Raw genomic sequence first — 16,224 nt, forward strand, 5'->3', positions numbered from 1 at the left:
TCATTTTCTTAGCCTTTACTTTAAATCCCCCCTTCATTAAACTTAGGGAAATTTAAACTAAACAAAAAAGCAGCTTCCCTAATTAAAGCCCCTTTCAAAGTTTAAGATAAGGTCTGAGTGCCTCATTTCCATATTTAATGGATCACTTCATTAACCTGATTGCAAGGTGCTGCCTTTAATACTTCTACTCCCAGAACTTTTCTATGGGGCGAGTGCCCTTCAGTACCAGTGCTGTTAGCATGAGCTTGGTCATGCACACAACATACAGCTGTCACGGAGCCCCTGGGCGATGCTCTGGAACTGCTCCCCATGAAGCCAGTCAGGACTCTGGGGAAGTCTCCTCTCTGGGAGCAGACTGTCTTCAGGACACAAAGCTCACACAGCTTCCACCTTCCTGGGTCTGACCTCGGAGCATTCAGCATCCTCTGCCCCTCCGTGCACTTCCCACAGCAAGTCCGCTCAGGCGGGGTCCTGGGGAAGCCAGAGGGTCCTGCACCCCAACTTCGCAGTCAGATGTGACTCTCAGCCAGCCAGTAAAACAGAGGTTTATTAAACGACAGGAACATGGTCTAAAACAGAGCTTGTAGGTGCAGAGAACAGGACCCCTCAGCTGGGTCCATTTTGGGGGGCAGTAAGCCAGACAACCATGTCTGCCCTTCACTCCATGTCCCAGCCAGCCCCAAACTGAAAACTCCCTACAGCCACTCCTCCTCTGGGCTTTGTTCCTTTCCCGGGCCAGGAGGTCATCTGATTCCTTTGTTCTCCAACCCTTTCGCTCTCACCTTGCAGGGGGGAAGGGCCCAGGCCATCAGTGGCCAGGAAACAGGGTGTTGGCCATTCTCTGTGTCCAGACTCCTGCACACACCTGCCCTCTAGGGCTCTGCAGTGATCATACACCCTTATCCCACCACCTAGATACTTAAGAACTGCATAGGGGAAACTGAGGCACCCCCACACTATTCAGAGGAAACATTAAGAACAGTCCCACTTCGTCACAACAGCATTAGGGTTTGAGCTTGCACCATTGACTTCAATGGGTGTGTTAGCAGTGACCTTAGTAGGTGCAAGATCAGACTTTTCGTGTCTATTGCTAATATCATGAAAGAATTGTGCACATGCAAAAGAGCTCCTTCATACTACTGCTGAGTACCAGAGCCCTGGAAGAGTTTACTGATGCGCTCCTTTAATCAAACCAGTGAGACCCAATAGCAAGGTACATAAATGAGGAGCTTTATTGATCGTATCTGCACTATATGAGTATTCACACAACACTGATCTCCCAAAGCCCTGTCCCAGCATGCATTCGGCTCAGTAAAACCTGGGACAGATTCTCAGGAGAGAGTCTCTTCTTTTGTTGTTTCAAAGTCCCAATATTCCTGAGGCTCACGCCGAGTGACTAGCACTCGTGACACTGTTGGGCCATAGTATCACAGGGATTCTTTGTATTAATTGCTCTCACACATACACACCCCTTTGCTGCTGTGAAATGAAAGAAATAATACACTAAAAATCCAATAACTTCAGAGGGAAGAAGTCTTCTGAAGAAATCAAGCCTATGGGACGTAAAGCCACTTTGTTTATATCATCATTCTGCATAAATCATTGGCAGATGCAGAAGTAGTTCAGATGGTGGGTGTGTAATGGAAGTTGGCAGCTGGACAAGATGTCCACTCCAATTTGAATATTTCAGTGCTGTACAGTTACACTTAAGACAGAAGGTGTCAGCACAGCCATTGTAAAAGCATGTCTAGGAGAAGTCCTAGGCAGTGCACAAGGAAATACGTTATTAGTTTACTGGGTTAGCAACTTTATATGTTTATAGGAATACATTTTATACCAGTACAACTTCCCCCCTGTGAAGGGGGAGAGGTACATGAATTTAACTGTATCCTTTTTTCAACTATTACATTATTTGATACATGATGGAACAGCTTCAACAGGAGAGGCTGGGAGAGCTCCCCCATACCAAAATATCCCATATCCCAGTGGGTAGGACACTCACCTGCAATGAAGGACACCTCAGTTAAAATCTTTGCTTCACATCAGGCCGAGGGGGAAATTGGCCCTGGGTGAGTGCACTGACAGTTATAAGGTTGGCACCACCTCCTCCAGCTGTCTTGTGACTTTTTTTTCTGGACTTTTATTTTAAAGAGTGCCCTAAAATAAAATGAGGCAGAATTTCAGTTCAGGACAAACTGATTTTTGTCCCCGAGTTTTTGGAACTGCCAGCCAACCAAACGATAAAATAAAATAATTGGCTATTCACCCAGCTCTACTCTGCACCTCTGAATAAATCAGGACACTATTTAAAGCTCAGTGAATGCAGCCCACAGAGCCAGGGCACAGGTCATTCCCAGAGCCACTACTTCAGAGCCTGCCATATAGCCGTAGGAGAGACGAGGGAGTTGGAAGAAGGAGCAAGAGCATGTGAAAAGCAAGAAGCTGGCAACATGAGAAGACAAACTCTCAGACATCAAGAAATGCCCAAAGTTCAGGAGTGAAAGTTGTTCCAGTAACATTAATGCAGCTGCACAGTACATCCTCTTTTTAAGGCTATGTTAATAAGGAGATGTAAGGGACAAACATTTATGTATAACAAGAGAAAGAGGAATGAAAAATACTCCATGTACACAATGTCACTGAGTTAGTTGCCAGAAAAACTTTCATTTTAGGGATTTCCTTTGTGGCACTTGATCCTGAACCCTTAAGATTGCATTAGGGTTAGTTTCTTTACATTTAATTTCGTGTGTGTGTGTGTGTGTGTGTGTGTGTGTGTGTGTGTGTGTGTGTGTGTGTGTGTGTGTGTGTGTGTGTGTGCGCGCGCGCAAGAGAAAGACAGGGGAGAACTCAAAAAGAAAAGGAGTACTAGTGGCACCTTAGAGACTAACCAATTTATTTGAGCATAAGCAAAATCTCTCACTAATTGATTTGTCCAATTTACAAGCTCTGTTGTGTTGTGAATTCCTTGCTTCACAGTTGTGTATTTTTCACAGTCTACAAACTCTCAAGATGTGGGCTGAAGTCAGTGGGGTTGATCCAGCTTTTTACTGAGTATAATATGAACAGTATCTTCTTGAACAATGGGCAGCACAAAAGATATTGCCCATGTTGCTTGATTCTTTCAGATTGGCATGACACAGCAGATAAGGTCTATTACCAGATTAGCACTTGTTTCTTTTGTGGTGGGAAAACTCATTCATAATCTATTAACAGGTAGCTCCACCATACACTCTTCCACTGATAAGTAGTTTTAATACAGTAACTACAATTCATCATTACTTTTACCATAAAAATGTGGCACGTTTCAAGACTAGAATAGAGAAACATCCTTTAGGGATAATTCAGGAATAGTTATAAGACCCTGGTACAGGGCAATAGACAAGAGGACCCATTAGAGATGCCTTAAAACCAAACGGAGTCTATGGAATCAAAGTTTTAAATTATATTGTTTTCTTTAAAGTGAGATTGACGGACCTTACTAAAAGCCTGCGCTCATTGAAAGTGACACTGCACAGCAAGGACAGATAGAATGAAATGCGTGAATGAGCTTTAATAGCCAATGCTATTAGCTGACAGCACCCTGACCCGCTAGACATGATCTCATAGCAGCTCTTGCGGGAGGTTTCTAGAAATGCAGCTTGAACTGTCCCTCGGCCACACGGTGGCACTTCATTCCTAGCAATTCCGCAGTCGTCATATTTCTATGATCAGCAAAAGAAAAGGGAAATTGAAGTGTTTTGTCCTACTTGGTCAACAGACATTCAGTGTGTGTGTGTGTGTGTATAGATGCATAAACACATACACTACTCATTTTTAATGTCCTTAATTCATAAACGTTTATTTGGCAGTTTCCAATTTACTTTAGTTCTTTAAGTGAGTTTCCTCATTCTTCCAAGGAGATTGCCCTTTGAAATGAATGCCTGTGACACCACAGGAAAAACTGGAGACATCAGCAAATCCTGTCTGAGCTGCTGACCAGGCACCTCACCGCTCACTTTGCTGGGGAAGTGCACTGGACATAGTAAAGGCATTTTTAAAAGTGATTTTGTGTTCTCAGGGAAGAGAGTTGGATTAAAAATAGGGAACCGAGGAAGGATTCAAATCCTCAGAGTTTAATGTTGAGATGAGACTCAGCCACAAGATTCATCCCTGGCTCTGCAGTTCCCCGAAGTCCAGAGCCAGAGTTTTAATTGAGACAGTTATTTTGATATGGGAGAGGCCTAGTCAAGAGCCAAACTTAAGAGCCAAAGAGCCAAAGTTAAGAGCCAAACTTCCCAAAAGTTTTGGGGCTGATCAAATCCAGGGTTTCAGTCTGGGCTTCCTTCTAATTTAATATATGAAGAATTATGTCCTCGTTAAAAAACAAAAAAATGACTATTGTCTGCAACTCTTGTGCCATGGGGAATGACAAAAAGGAGAAGGGGATTGACGGCAAATAAAATACCCTGTTTTATTTACAAGTCAGCTGTAGCTTAAGCATCCAGTTAGTTATTTAGACTGATCCATCACATTAAAGTAAAAATGTGGTAGATCAATCCAAATACCTAACTGATGCATCACTTTTAATGCAGTTTCAAAGATACAGGGCTGGTTTTTGTCCTCAGTTCCAGTGGGCTAAATCTGGAGTCATGTAATTGTGTCAAGGGAATGGAACAAATGGAATACATCCAGCATGAGCAGAATTTAGCCAACAGTTTCAGCCATTCAGTGCACTGACATTACACATTTAGGGCTCGATTTTCAAAGATATTTAGGTGGCGAGTGGGAGTTTCCAAAAGTGAGTAAGCAGGTTAGAGGTCTATCTGCATCTTTAGGTATCTAAATACCTTTGAAAAGCTGAACTGTAAGACCAAATTTAGAGCTAGCGGAGATAGATGCAATTGCATTTATATCCATGGGATTACACTCACTGACAACAGGTTTGATTCAGGCCAGAGCTTCAATTGTCAAGATGGCAAATGCAAGTTGTGTGAGCAACATAATGCTAACAACAGCCTATCCTGCAGCGTTGTAAGATTTCTACTCCCTTTGCACAAGGTTCCTGCTGATCACCCCATCCCTGTAGGGCAGCTATTTCTTACTGATGCGCCCAAACGATAGGGACACCTCAGGATAAGCAACACTTCTTGGAATGACACGGCAATATTAGAAATGCTGCTGCTGTGACATTCTCAAAAGTGCCTCTGGCTGCATCTGTTCAGTATTCATAAACTGTATAGTCGGACAGGGGGTGCCTGTACATGGCAGCATGGCATTTTCGATGGACATTTTCTTGTGATAAGATCTCATCACTCATCTCTTCCCTCGTGGTAAGATTTCAAACTTGTTATTTCACATCCAAGTATGATTTAAGGGGCCAGAGTCTGATCTCTGTTACGCCAGTGTAAGTCTGGAGTTATTCCATTGATATGGTGAGACGAGACAGAGTGGAAGGAACAAGTAGACCCAGCGTGGACCAGAGTAAGGGGAGACTGAACATACTGTCTTTGCAGGCACACACTCACTGCTACCTTTGGTTATTGCATGGTACTTGGATATTAGGGTGACAGGCATTTCTAAGGCACCTAAGACAAATACAAACAGATAGCACTGACCCCTATCCGGAGAGGGCTTAAACGAGTGATCAACAAACTCCCTGAATCTGTAGTTCAAGTGCATTGTATGAGAGGCTGAGCCCGTGGAACAGTTTCAGGATTTTACATTAAAATAGTCATTTCCACCTCAGCCTAAGCACCACTTTTCCTCTGATTACCTCCATGCTGGACTTTCTGCGCTGTAATGCGAAGCTCTGTTTGGAGAGGCTCCATGGCCAGGTAAATGATTAGTTTCTGATTTCCCTGTGGATCTTTCTGTTTTGTGTGCGATGGGCTCTAGACAGTCCAAGTTGATCTGTTAAAAGACCCAGGCTCTCACTGCTGGTGTGATGAAACAACTCACTCACTCCAGCACTACCTAGAGCACCTGCCCTGCACAATCGGCGAGCAGACAGCAGCACCATGGTAAGTGTCTTTCAGCATTACTCTTCTTTTTATGTTCAATACCTAGTTTCTCAGATCAGATTTAAACACTAACTATACTGTATTTTACAACTAAAATATATTTGTCTTTCAATCAAGTCTTCAGGCTGACATAAGCGCTGTTAATTTCCTGCTTTCATCTATCCTTTAACCATATCAGTGCTGCATGATCCAAAAGAATTCAGAGTAACTGAAAACAACGTTCTGTAACCATTCTTAATTGCACGCTGGCTTTAAAGTTTAGTTAATATGTTTTCTCTATGGAAACCAGAACTACTGCTGTGTAGAGAACAAGTCTCGGGGAGTTTTGCATGAGGCAGGAATGAGCAGTGCTATTAAATAAACAAACTTAACAAGAAATGGGGGAAAGACATAATTGTTTCCCCAAAGGGGTTGTCATTTCATTTTACTTAACCAGCCCATTAAGGGCTCTTTTCCCATGTTCCATTAGGCATAATGCTAATGTCTTCTCTCCCATAGTACGGATTTATCAACACCTGCCTGAAATCTCTAATTATAGAGAAATTTGGTGAAGAGACATGGGAAACACTCAAGTAAGTATTTGATCCTTTAAAAAGAGCAGTACTGATGACTTGGGGCTTCCATCATGGGAGCCAAAGAGGATTAAAATTTGATTGTGTCCTGTTGACCATTATAAATACAATTCAGGCCCACACAGCTCTATGTTTCACTGCTACAATTAATTATGAGCCGAGCGTGCCAAATTCTGGGCTGAGTTACATCCCCGCTGCAGCTGAGGGAGTGGTGTTCAGCATAAATCAGAACAGAGCCCATGAGAGGCAAATTCATCCAAAATGTTATTTACTAACGCCAGTGGAGTTACAGCGGAGAGCGATTTGTCCCTGAGACTCAGAATGCCCTTACCTTCTGCCACCTTCACCTTCTCCCTCCGGTAGTTCATTTCTAGTATATCATAATGTCATTTATCGCATATTGTAAAACTAGCCCCACGTAATTTCAATGGAAGCGCAAGACTTGGTTTTTTACCTGTTGGATTAGGCAACAATAAATAAGAACATAAGAATGGCTATACTGGGTCAGACCAAAGGTCCATCTAGCCCAGTATCCTGTCTTCTGACAGTGGCCAGTGCCAGGTGCCCAGAGGGAATGAATAGAACAGGTAATCATCAAGTGATCCATCCCCCGTCGCCCATTCCCAGCTTTTGGCAAACAGAGGCCAGGCACACCATTCCTGTCCATCCTGGCTAATAGCCATTGATGGACCAATCCTCCATGAATTTATCTAGTTCTTTTTTGAACCTTCTTATAGGCTTGGCCTTCACAAGATCCTCTGGCAAAGAGTTCCGCAGACTGACTGTGTGTTGAGTGAAGAAGTACTTCCTTTTGTTTGTTTTAAACCTGCTGCCTATTCATTTCATTTGGTGACCCCTAGTTCTTGTGTTATGAGAAGGAGTAAATAATACTTCCTAATTTACTTTCTCCACCCCAGTCATGATTTTATAGACCTCTATCATACCCCCCTTTTTTATAGCTTCAAGTGAGCCACTTTTCATGCTGTTTTATTGACTTTCCACGGCCTTTCCTCTTTTGTGTGGAGGAGGAGCGCCAGAGGCAGTGGTGGACAGGGGCAACTGTTGGAGCATCAGACCACTAGAGTTGTGTGGCCATGGGGTAGGGAGCGAGGAGTCAGGACTTCTTGGAGCCAGTGCAGAGACACAGGGTGTCCATGCAAATGGTCCTGCTGTGCTGGGCCTCTAGCAGATCTCCCAAGGTCTAAGCAGATGCTGGGATATTTGTGACTAGGGAGTGGTGATCACGTCTTCCCCAATGGAATGAATGGGAAAGCCTCCATAATGGAAATCTCATGCAGGTTACCTCCATACAGCCCTATTTCATAGCTAGGAGGAATGGTCGTGCTATGAGATCACAAAGAATAAATGTATAATAAGGGAGAAACACTCATAAGCTTTACAGCATATTATTAAGAGAGCTCATTACCTTGTCTTTGGAAGTGGTCGTGTTCATGAGGAGTACTAAATTATAAAATACCACAGCAATGAGCACCATAGAAAAGCCTATACTAATGGAAACATTAATAGTGAGTTCTCACACTTGTAGTTTCTGAAATGATAGATCAGGTGGTTGTTTGTTAGGTGGTTTGCATGGCATGCACTTCCATTCCCTGGAAAAACATTCACATTGACCTGAAGTGCTGCTTAACCTAATATTAAGATGAGACACACAGCCAAATTAACTTAGTTACATAGGTGTAAATCTGGAGTTATTTACACTGGTGTAACTGGGAGCAGAAGTTGATCTGAAATAATAGACAGGGCTCTTGATGCAAGTTTGAACTATCACAATTTGCACAAAGGTCCAAGAATCAACTTCTTGGCCTCTGATGCCTGCTCTAGCGAAGCAGAGTGTACTGTGACATTTGCAGAGTTTTTTTGGCTCTCTTCAGCACACACACATGCTTATGTTGGGTCTCACATACATCATTGTCTAAATCTGGCAACTCCTCTTATGTTGGGCTGATAATAGTTTTATCGTTCAGAATTTCCTTGCATTCTGCCTGCAGGCCTGCCAGAAATACCCAAGTTAGTCAGACTGTTCTCCAATTTTCCACTATTAGCTACTAAAATGGTTTTGCTTTAAATGTTCGCCACACAGGACTCATATACAATAATGCTAATGCATCCTGTGAAGTGATACAATGCTCTAGAGATCTCCCAGTGCAGTGGATTACTGTATAGCAGTCCACAGAATAGAGGACCGGAGACACGCTTAACACTCTGGAGAATGAGCAGAAAGAGGCGGAACTAGCGTGAACACTAATCCATGATCCCAAATAAAGCACTGGAGAAGCTTGAAAGACCATTAGGACAGGGACTCTCTCTTTCTCTATTGTTTGCACAGAGCTGAGCACATGTATGGTGCTCACTAAACCAACAGTAAAAGTCAGAAACGCAAATTAAACCAACCCTTGGTGGCTGGGTTGGGAAGAACATTGAATGCACTGTGCATGTCACCAAATCTGACTGATATCATGACTAGAAAGACAAGTCGGGTGTGGGAATATCTTTTACTGACCAATTTCTGTTGGTGAGACAGACAAGCTTTCAAACTGCACAGAGCTCTTCTTCAGGGCTGGGAAAGGTACTCCCAGTGCCTACTGCTTCTGGCTGATTTATGGAGGGGAGTGATGTTAGGTCTGTTTACACAGGGAGCTTTCCCTAAGAGAGAAAGGCTTGTTGTGTGGGCTAGGATTGAGTAGACATAGGTTCAAATCTCATCCTCTACCAGAGGCTTCTTATGTGACTATAGTCAAATCACTTAGGCCAAGAGCTTCCAAAAGGCATTAGCGATTTTCAGTGTGCAACCTGAGACACCTGAAAATCAGGCCCCTTTGAAGTGTCTTTAAATGTGGCACCCAGAGTGTAGAATTCCTGAAAATCTTGTCCTTAATCTGTGCCTGAGTTCTCCACCTATAAAATAAACAGGATTATTATCTTCTCACTCTTTGTCTATGCAGGCTGCAAGGTTTTCAGGCCAGGCACTCTCTCTTACTATGTGCTTGTACAGTGCCTGGAACAATGGGGCCCTGATCTTACTCAGGGCCACTAGCAGCTACTGTGATATAAACAGTCCCTAATCATGGTAGCTAATAACATATTTTGAATATAGTAATTGTTTGTTGGTTTCGGCATTGTTTTCTTAACCAGAGCGGCCAGGGATTGCCCTCTCCTCTTGTCCCCGCCCCATCCGAAGAACAAGCATCTAGCTCTGCACTGGTGAGGAGAGGGCCTAGGATGAACTGGCTTGAAGCCCCTTCTCTAAAATATTAAGCATTAATACAGTTTCCTTCCTCACTGATCATGTGACTATCTTCTTCCACCCGCTTTCAAGTTTTAATAACCAGACTTCTTATGGCCAGCACAGAGGAACTCTTCCCTTGCATTCAGGTTCCCCTCTGTGCTCCTTCAGACCCTGCTCCAGGAAATTCTAGGCTCACGTGCCAAGGAACAATTGGGAGCATTCAGTGACTTTCTCCTTTGCTGTTGCAGTTTCTTCTTGGGGACTTGCTCACATAACCATATGGAGATTTGGAATATGCTGGAACCTGCTTTCTCGGTAACTCTGGCCTAGTTTCACTGTATTCAGTTCTGTTGATGGATGGATTGGTTTCAGGCAGTGACCAGTCTGAGTGGTTTCCCTTCTGTGTTATCATAAATCTTAATTTTCCGGGTTTTTTCAGAACACAGGCAGAGGTCCAAGACACCTTCATGACTTACACTGTGTATGATGACGTTATTACTCTGAAGCTGATCCAAGAAGCCTGCAAAATCCTGGGTAAGGACTGCTCATTACCTGATTGCTGGCTTATTGAGCACTGCCCATTTATTCAGTGCTCTTCACACTGACACTGTCCCTGGCTGGCCAAGAGGCCAGATCATGGCAGTAACACAATGCGCCCCCCACTGGATGCACTGTGGAGCTGCACTATACAAGGGGAAGCTCTGGTAGGGCTCATGCAACATCTCCTGGGGGCTGCGTAGCATGAGGAGTGCGCAAGGTGTGTGGTCGAGAAGGATGAGGCAGCGGGTGCTCCCTCCTTGCCCAGCTAGCTCTGGTCCATGGCCCAGCCCCCTCCCTTTGGAGTGCCTGGCTGGGGGTGGTAGGAGCCCTGCAAGTCTGGTAGCCTTTGCGCTGAGCCTGCCTGCTGCACATTGCTGCATTTGCCAGCACTTTGGAGCTGATTGTCTCCAAGCGCTGGGTGCTCCCAAGAGCAGCTGCATTAGGGGCCAGCCAGGGAGCAGCCAGTCCTGTAGAGCTTTTCCATTGCACTGGGGCTGAGAGAGATCTGCAGCAGTTTGTTTACAAAGGGCTTCCCAAACTGAACCTTGCTATTTGTTTGTGGAAGCGGGAAGTGACCCCATAAATGCACTTGGAGGGTGGAGATCAGTGAACTCCAGGAATCCCCAGAGCTGGCCCCTTGTTATCGCCAGCCTCCCACAGAGGATACCCCAGTACAACCCTACTGCTTACATTAGAGGGCCTTGGAGACGTCCCTGTGGCTTCTCCAGAGGGAGGCCGTTGTTGGGGATGGAGGGGAGAGAGGATGACTGGAGGAAAGAGGGCCACTGGCTTCTCAGGTCTAAACACAAAGCTTTACCCACATCTGCCCAAACCTTCACGAGAGCTGTGACTCCGAGGTTCTCGCCAAGGGAATTTGAGGTGAGATGTGAGGCTTTCACACATCTAAGTTTTGCAAGCTTTGTTGTCATGAGACACTGATCAGATGGTACACTATTCTCTTGGCATTTGGATAAGAGGTGCTATAGAACAGGGTGGGCCTAGCTGGTAGGTTACTGAACACTACAGTCCCAAAAGAGAGTCATCTCTCTCTCTCTCTCTCTTTTTTTAAATGTAGAAAAATTCACTGCGATCCCTGGTCTAAAGCATGGCTGTTGCAGGCAGCTGTATTGGGATGTAGGATTTGTAGCATGGTATTAACCCCAGGAGTCAACATGGTCTTAAATTACTCCATCCTGATACCTCTTATCTGTTTTCCTTGTCCACAAAAGAGCTGTTTTACTCTTGGGGATTAGGGAATCCACAGCTCTGTTTAGTACCAGCCTTGACAGTACGGCTTAATCAACATGGCAACAAACACAGGGATATTAAGGAAACAGTGGCCTGATAAAGTGGAGCGCAAGCAGCATAAATTAAACGAACTAGATTCTAGGGCCTGATTTCAAACTCATTTACCCTAGTATAAACCAGGGTTAACCCCACTGAAGGTAATGGATTCCACCAACATACACTGCAGCCAACATTTTCTGCTGTGGGTGTGGCCATAATGCCTCTTTGCTAGCCTCATTAAGGTCTGGTGTATTTAAAGTCAAAAATAGACATAGCTCTGAAAACTGTCCCCACCAGTAGATCTGGGTGCATAATGGCTCTTTTGGTTCACTGACGTCTCAGAGTAGGTTGAACCAAATATGAGAATTCTGAAAATTTCTGATGAATTGAAATGTTGGAAAAAATGTCAAAAGCCCAATTCAACATTTTTTGTTTCAGTTGAAGGTATTTTAACAAACGCAAAGGCAGATTAGATCCACAAACTAGCTAGCGGAAGAGGAGGCAGTGGTCTCCTTACAAGCTTTAGCCCAGGAGTAAAGGCACTTTCCCGGGATGTGGGGAAACCTGGCTTCAATTCCCTCTCTTCCTAATGTGGAGAAGGGATTTGTAGTCGGGGGTCCTGCATTGCAGGAGTAGCTCCCTAACCATCAAGCTATAGAGTCTTTCTCTTTCCCTGGCCCAATGGCTATTTATTGTCATTCACAGTGGCAAGTCATAGTTACTTATGAATAGTCATTGGGCCAGGGAAAGGGAATGACTCTTTAGCTTGGTGGTTAGGATAGTCACCTAGGATTTGGGACAACCAAGCTGCAGTCCCTGCTCTGTTGATTATTTACAAAAAGTGGAACAGGAATGACAGGGAGACCCATAACAGTGTACCCCACCACCTAAGGTACTCTCTTACAATGTGGGAGATACAAGTTCAAATCTCTTCTTCATATCAGGCAGGGGAAGGAATTGAAGCCACATCCAGAAGAGAGCCCTAAGCACTAGGCCATAGCTTCTAAGGAGAAGCCAACCACTTCTTCCTCCATCTGTTTTGTGACTCCAGTCGGAAACATTTTTTCAATTTTTGGTTCCGTCAAAACAATCTGGCAAACTCGACACAAATTTGCAAATATCTTTGGGTTGGCCAAAATGGCATTTGTCAGCATATAAACTTGTTGCCAGAAACATTTTCATCCGGCTCTACCCACCAGATCATAACAACTTCTGTAATAGGTCACATGGAGGCCTTGGCCATTTGCCTGTGTCCGTTTCAGACCTTAAAGCTTGGGTCAGGTCACAGGGTATAGATAGCATTGCACAGCTGTAAATCCGAATATCTTTTACACAGATGTGTCAGAAGACGTAGTGCTGAAACTTTTTGGAGAATATTTCTTTACTTTCTGTAAGATGTCTGGCTATGATCGAATGCTACGGACTTTGGGAGGGAATCTAACCGAATTTATCGAGAATCTAGATGCCCTTCATAGTTACCTTGCATTGTCTTACCAGGTACTGTCTTCTTGCTGTGGATGTAAATTGCTCCGCTCCCTGGCAATTTTTCTAGTTCTGTGCTTTATGGAAGAAATCCTCTCCCTACCATCCTGCTACTGTAAGAAGATGGGGAATCCTCCCCATCAGCCCACGTGCTGGCAGTGGAATTGAAAGTCTCAAGCTATTCCACCCTAAAGGGTTTTACAAACCCATCTCTGCATGGCACTGCCAGATCCTCCAGCTTTGCCCTTCTCGTGTCCACTCTGGTCCATCCCAAGTCCCCCTGGAGGTAGCCACCCTGGAAGCCCCAAGGGAGCTGTACACCCCTCTCTAGTTGCTTTCCCAAGGCTTACCTCTCCCCTTTGCAACAGCATTGCAGTGGTTCCTCTGCCAAAGGAGTGTGCTTCTATGTGTTGGAAGGATTTGCCCTAAATGCCTAACAGCAGATTTGCAGGTACAATTGAGAGAGTTCAAAACATCCTGTGGCCACCTCTGGTTCTTGTGTTCACTAAAATGGCATGGCAAAGATGGAACGTGCCGAACCTACCCCAGCATCCCATGAACAAATACTCAGAGTGCAAAACCAAAAATCCCTCAAGCAAACAAGAGACAATGCCCTAGTCCAACAGGTTAGATTTTTTTTTCATGCCAGTTTTCAGTTTGCTGATAAGTCTTTATGTCTTTGAAGTAATTGATGAAATAGTGGGCCAGACCCTCAACTGGTGTAAATCAGCATAGTTCAGTGACATCTCTAGGACAGATGACTATGCAGGTGTACTGGGTTCTCTCGTCTCCTTACTTAGGAAATGAATGCACCATCATTTCGCGTGGAAAAGAGGACCGACGGGGCAATGTTACTTCACTACTATTCTGACAGGAGAGGCCTGTATCATATTGTCCCAGGTAAAACCAATATTATTTCATACTAGGCCATAGTGTGCTCTCAGATATCTGTCACCCAGGGCTCCCTGGGACTTCAGCACTTTGAGTCCTCACCTTCAAGGCCATGTTCAACTTAGTTCCTGCATCTCTCTGCTCCTCTCTCTTTTCCCTTTTGAAAAGTTAGCCCCTTCATGCTTTTCTCCATCTGCACGTTCCTCTTCTCCTCCTTGAAACCCTTCCTTAGGACACACTTCTTCCAAAAGGCCCATGACTCTTAGTACTCCCGTACAATGAAGCATTAACAAAAGGATGCTGGAATATTTAGTTTAAAAGGGAGTTAGACAAAAATGGTGGGACCAACAGGACATGTATTGAATGCCACCAGTCACTTTGTTTTCCATGTTGCTTTAGCAGTACATTGTCTGTCTAGATTGTAAGGTGTTTGGGGCAGGGACCTGTCTTCTTGTTTGTAAAGTGCCTTATGCTGTTGTGTGCAATTGCTTACTTACCTCGTCCAGCATCAGATACAGCCGTGCCTCAGTTTCCCCTCAGCAACTGGGTAGTTAATGTGGTTTAGCCTGCTGGCCAAACTACAAGGGCTTCTACAAGAAGATTACAAAAGTCCAAAACAAAGGGGGTGTGTGTGTGGAAATTGTCACATGGTTCCTGGCCTACAAATGAATGAATTATCTTAATTATGGGCTGAACCAGCACCAGGTCCTTACTTAGTCTGTAGGCTCCCCTAAAGGCCAGCATATCTAATGACAATGCTCTATAAATAATAAGAAGAAAACATTTCAGTGCTCAGCCTCAGCTTCTGAATTCAGATGAAGCAGCTTCCTTTCCTTCTGCTTTAGCAGATCATCTCCAGTGCAAGTTGGTGGATCCATATTTGGCTGCTTAATATGGGAGGGAGGAGACTAATGTGGGACTGAGGTGGGCCGGAGATACAAACTTCAGCTGTGAATCCATCTCCAAATTTCCCTAGTCTCCAGGTGCTCAGATTGAGGATTTTGGTCTGGAATCATCTCTACTGTGAGAGTAGAGATGGTCAGAAAATAGGTTTTCTCCCATAGAAATGCTGACGTGGTTTCTCATGCCCCTAGTTTCTTCAATGGGCCAGGCTCCCTGGCTGGACTAAATCTCCCATGATACACCATGGTCTCTCCTCTTGCTCTCACCTCAGTGCATCATGGGAGATGTCCACCCGATAGAGAAGAAAAGAACCATGAGGCATCCAAACTACAACTCCCATGAGGCACTAACGTGGCATGGAGCCCCATCCAGTCTGCCTGACTCCAGTCCTAGGCTTTATTGCTGAGACCACCCTTCTTGGCTTATTTGGTGCCCTTCAAAGACAGTATTTGGACCCTCTAGGGTTTTCATGTACTGTTATGAGTTGGGTTAAACCTTGTTCCAGATTGCGTTAAAACTGATGTCTGAATGCACCCTTCACTTGAGACGGTGGAAAGAGACAATTAAGGCAGGTGGGTTGGGGACACCTAAAACAAGGCCTAATAGAGTCTGCCCAGAAACTAGCCCCAGCTGGGTGGAAGCAGCGCTTAATTTGTAATGAAAGAGGTGCTGGGGCTCAACCAATTAGGTGCGAGGGCTCAAGCAATTTTTTTACATTCAAAACTGATGCAGCAAGCCCAGAGGTGCCAGGGCTATGAACTGTCAAGCCTAGAGGTGCCATGACCCTGGCACAAATTAAGCACTGGGTGGAATGTTCCACTGGATAATAGTTCCAATCAGATGAATATGTGAAATAGACAAGCTGGGGTACAGACACAGAACAAAGTGACAGACTATGAGGCAAAAAGCACAAAAGCAACAGCCGGTTGTGTGTATGACCTGGGAAAAAGCTAGAGATGAGTGTTTTAGATCTGGTGTTGGCTAGAGAGGCTTGGAGCTGTAAGTTAAGAAACTATTCTTTTGTTTCTGGTTCACCCTGCATTTGGAAGAGCAGGACCTTTCCCATTGCTTGTAAATAAGCAAGTTTACATCAAAGAAAATACCAGACTCCATCATCAGTTTCTGCCCCCAACTGGCACATCCCCATGCCTCTGAACTTTGATTAGGTGCTTGGGTAGAAAATGGACAAGAGCCTTAAGCTGTTTCTCCCCACAGAGAAGAAAAGCACAAATGCTTGAGGGATGACAATTTTATGAGTTGGAGCATTCCCTGAGCTTCCTGTCAGGAGATCCTTTCAGAGCAG

The 16,224-nt window shown here is 44.5% G+C and overlaps 1 protein-coding gene across 1 annotated transcript in view; it reads left to right on the forward strand.

The window, feature by feature from the left end:
- The first annotated feature begins 5,756 nt into the window (after positions 1-5,756).
- Positions 5,757-16,224, forward strand: part of LOC102931425 (guanylate cyclase soluble subunit beta-2) — a 32,802-nt gene continuing 22,334 nt past the window's right edge. The window contains exons 1-5 of the mRNA XM_043545668.1: positions 5,757-5,813; positions 6,498-6,571; positions 10,258-10,352; positions 12,982-13,142; positions 13,928-14,027. Of these exons, the coding sequence (XP_043401603.1) occupies positions 5,757-5,813; positions 6,498-6,571; positions 10,258-10,352; positions 12,982-13,142; positions 13,928-14,027 (487 nt within the window). The remainder of the gene's footprint in view (positions 5,814-6,497; positions 6,572-10,257; positions 10,353-12,981; positions 13,143-13,927; positions 14,028-16,224) is intronic.

This window comes from Chelonia mydas, chromosome 1 (genome assembly GCF_015237465.2).
Source record: "Chelonia mydas isolate rCheMyd1 chromosome 1, rCheMyd1.pri.v2, whole genome shotgun sequence".
NCBI classification, from domain to species: domain Eukaryota; kingdom Metazoa; phylum Chordata; order Testudines; family Cheloniidae; genus Chelonia; species Chelonia mydas.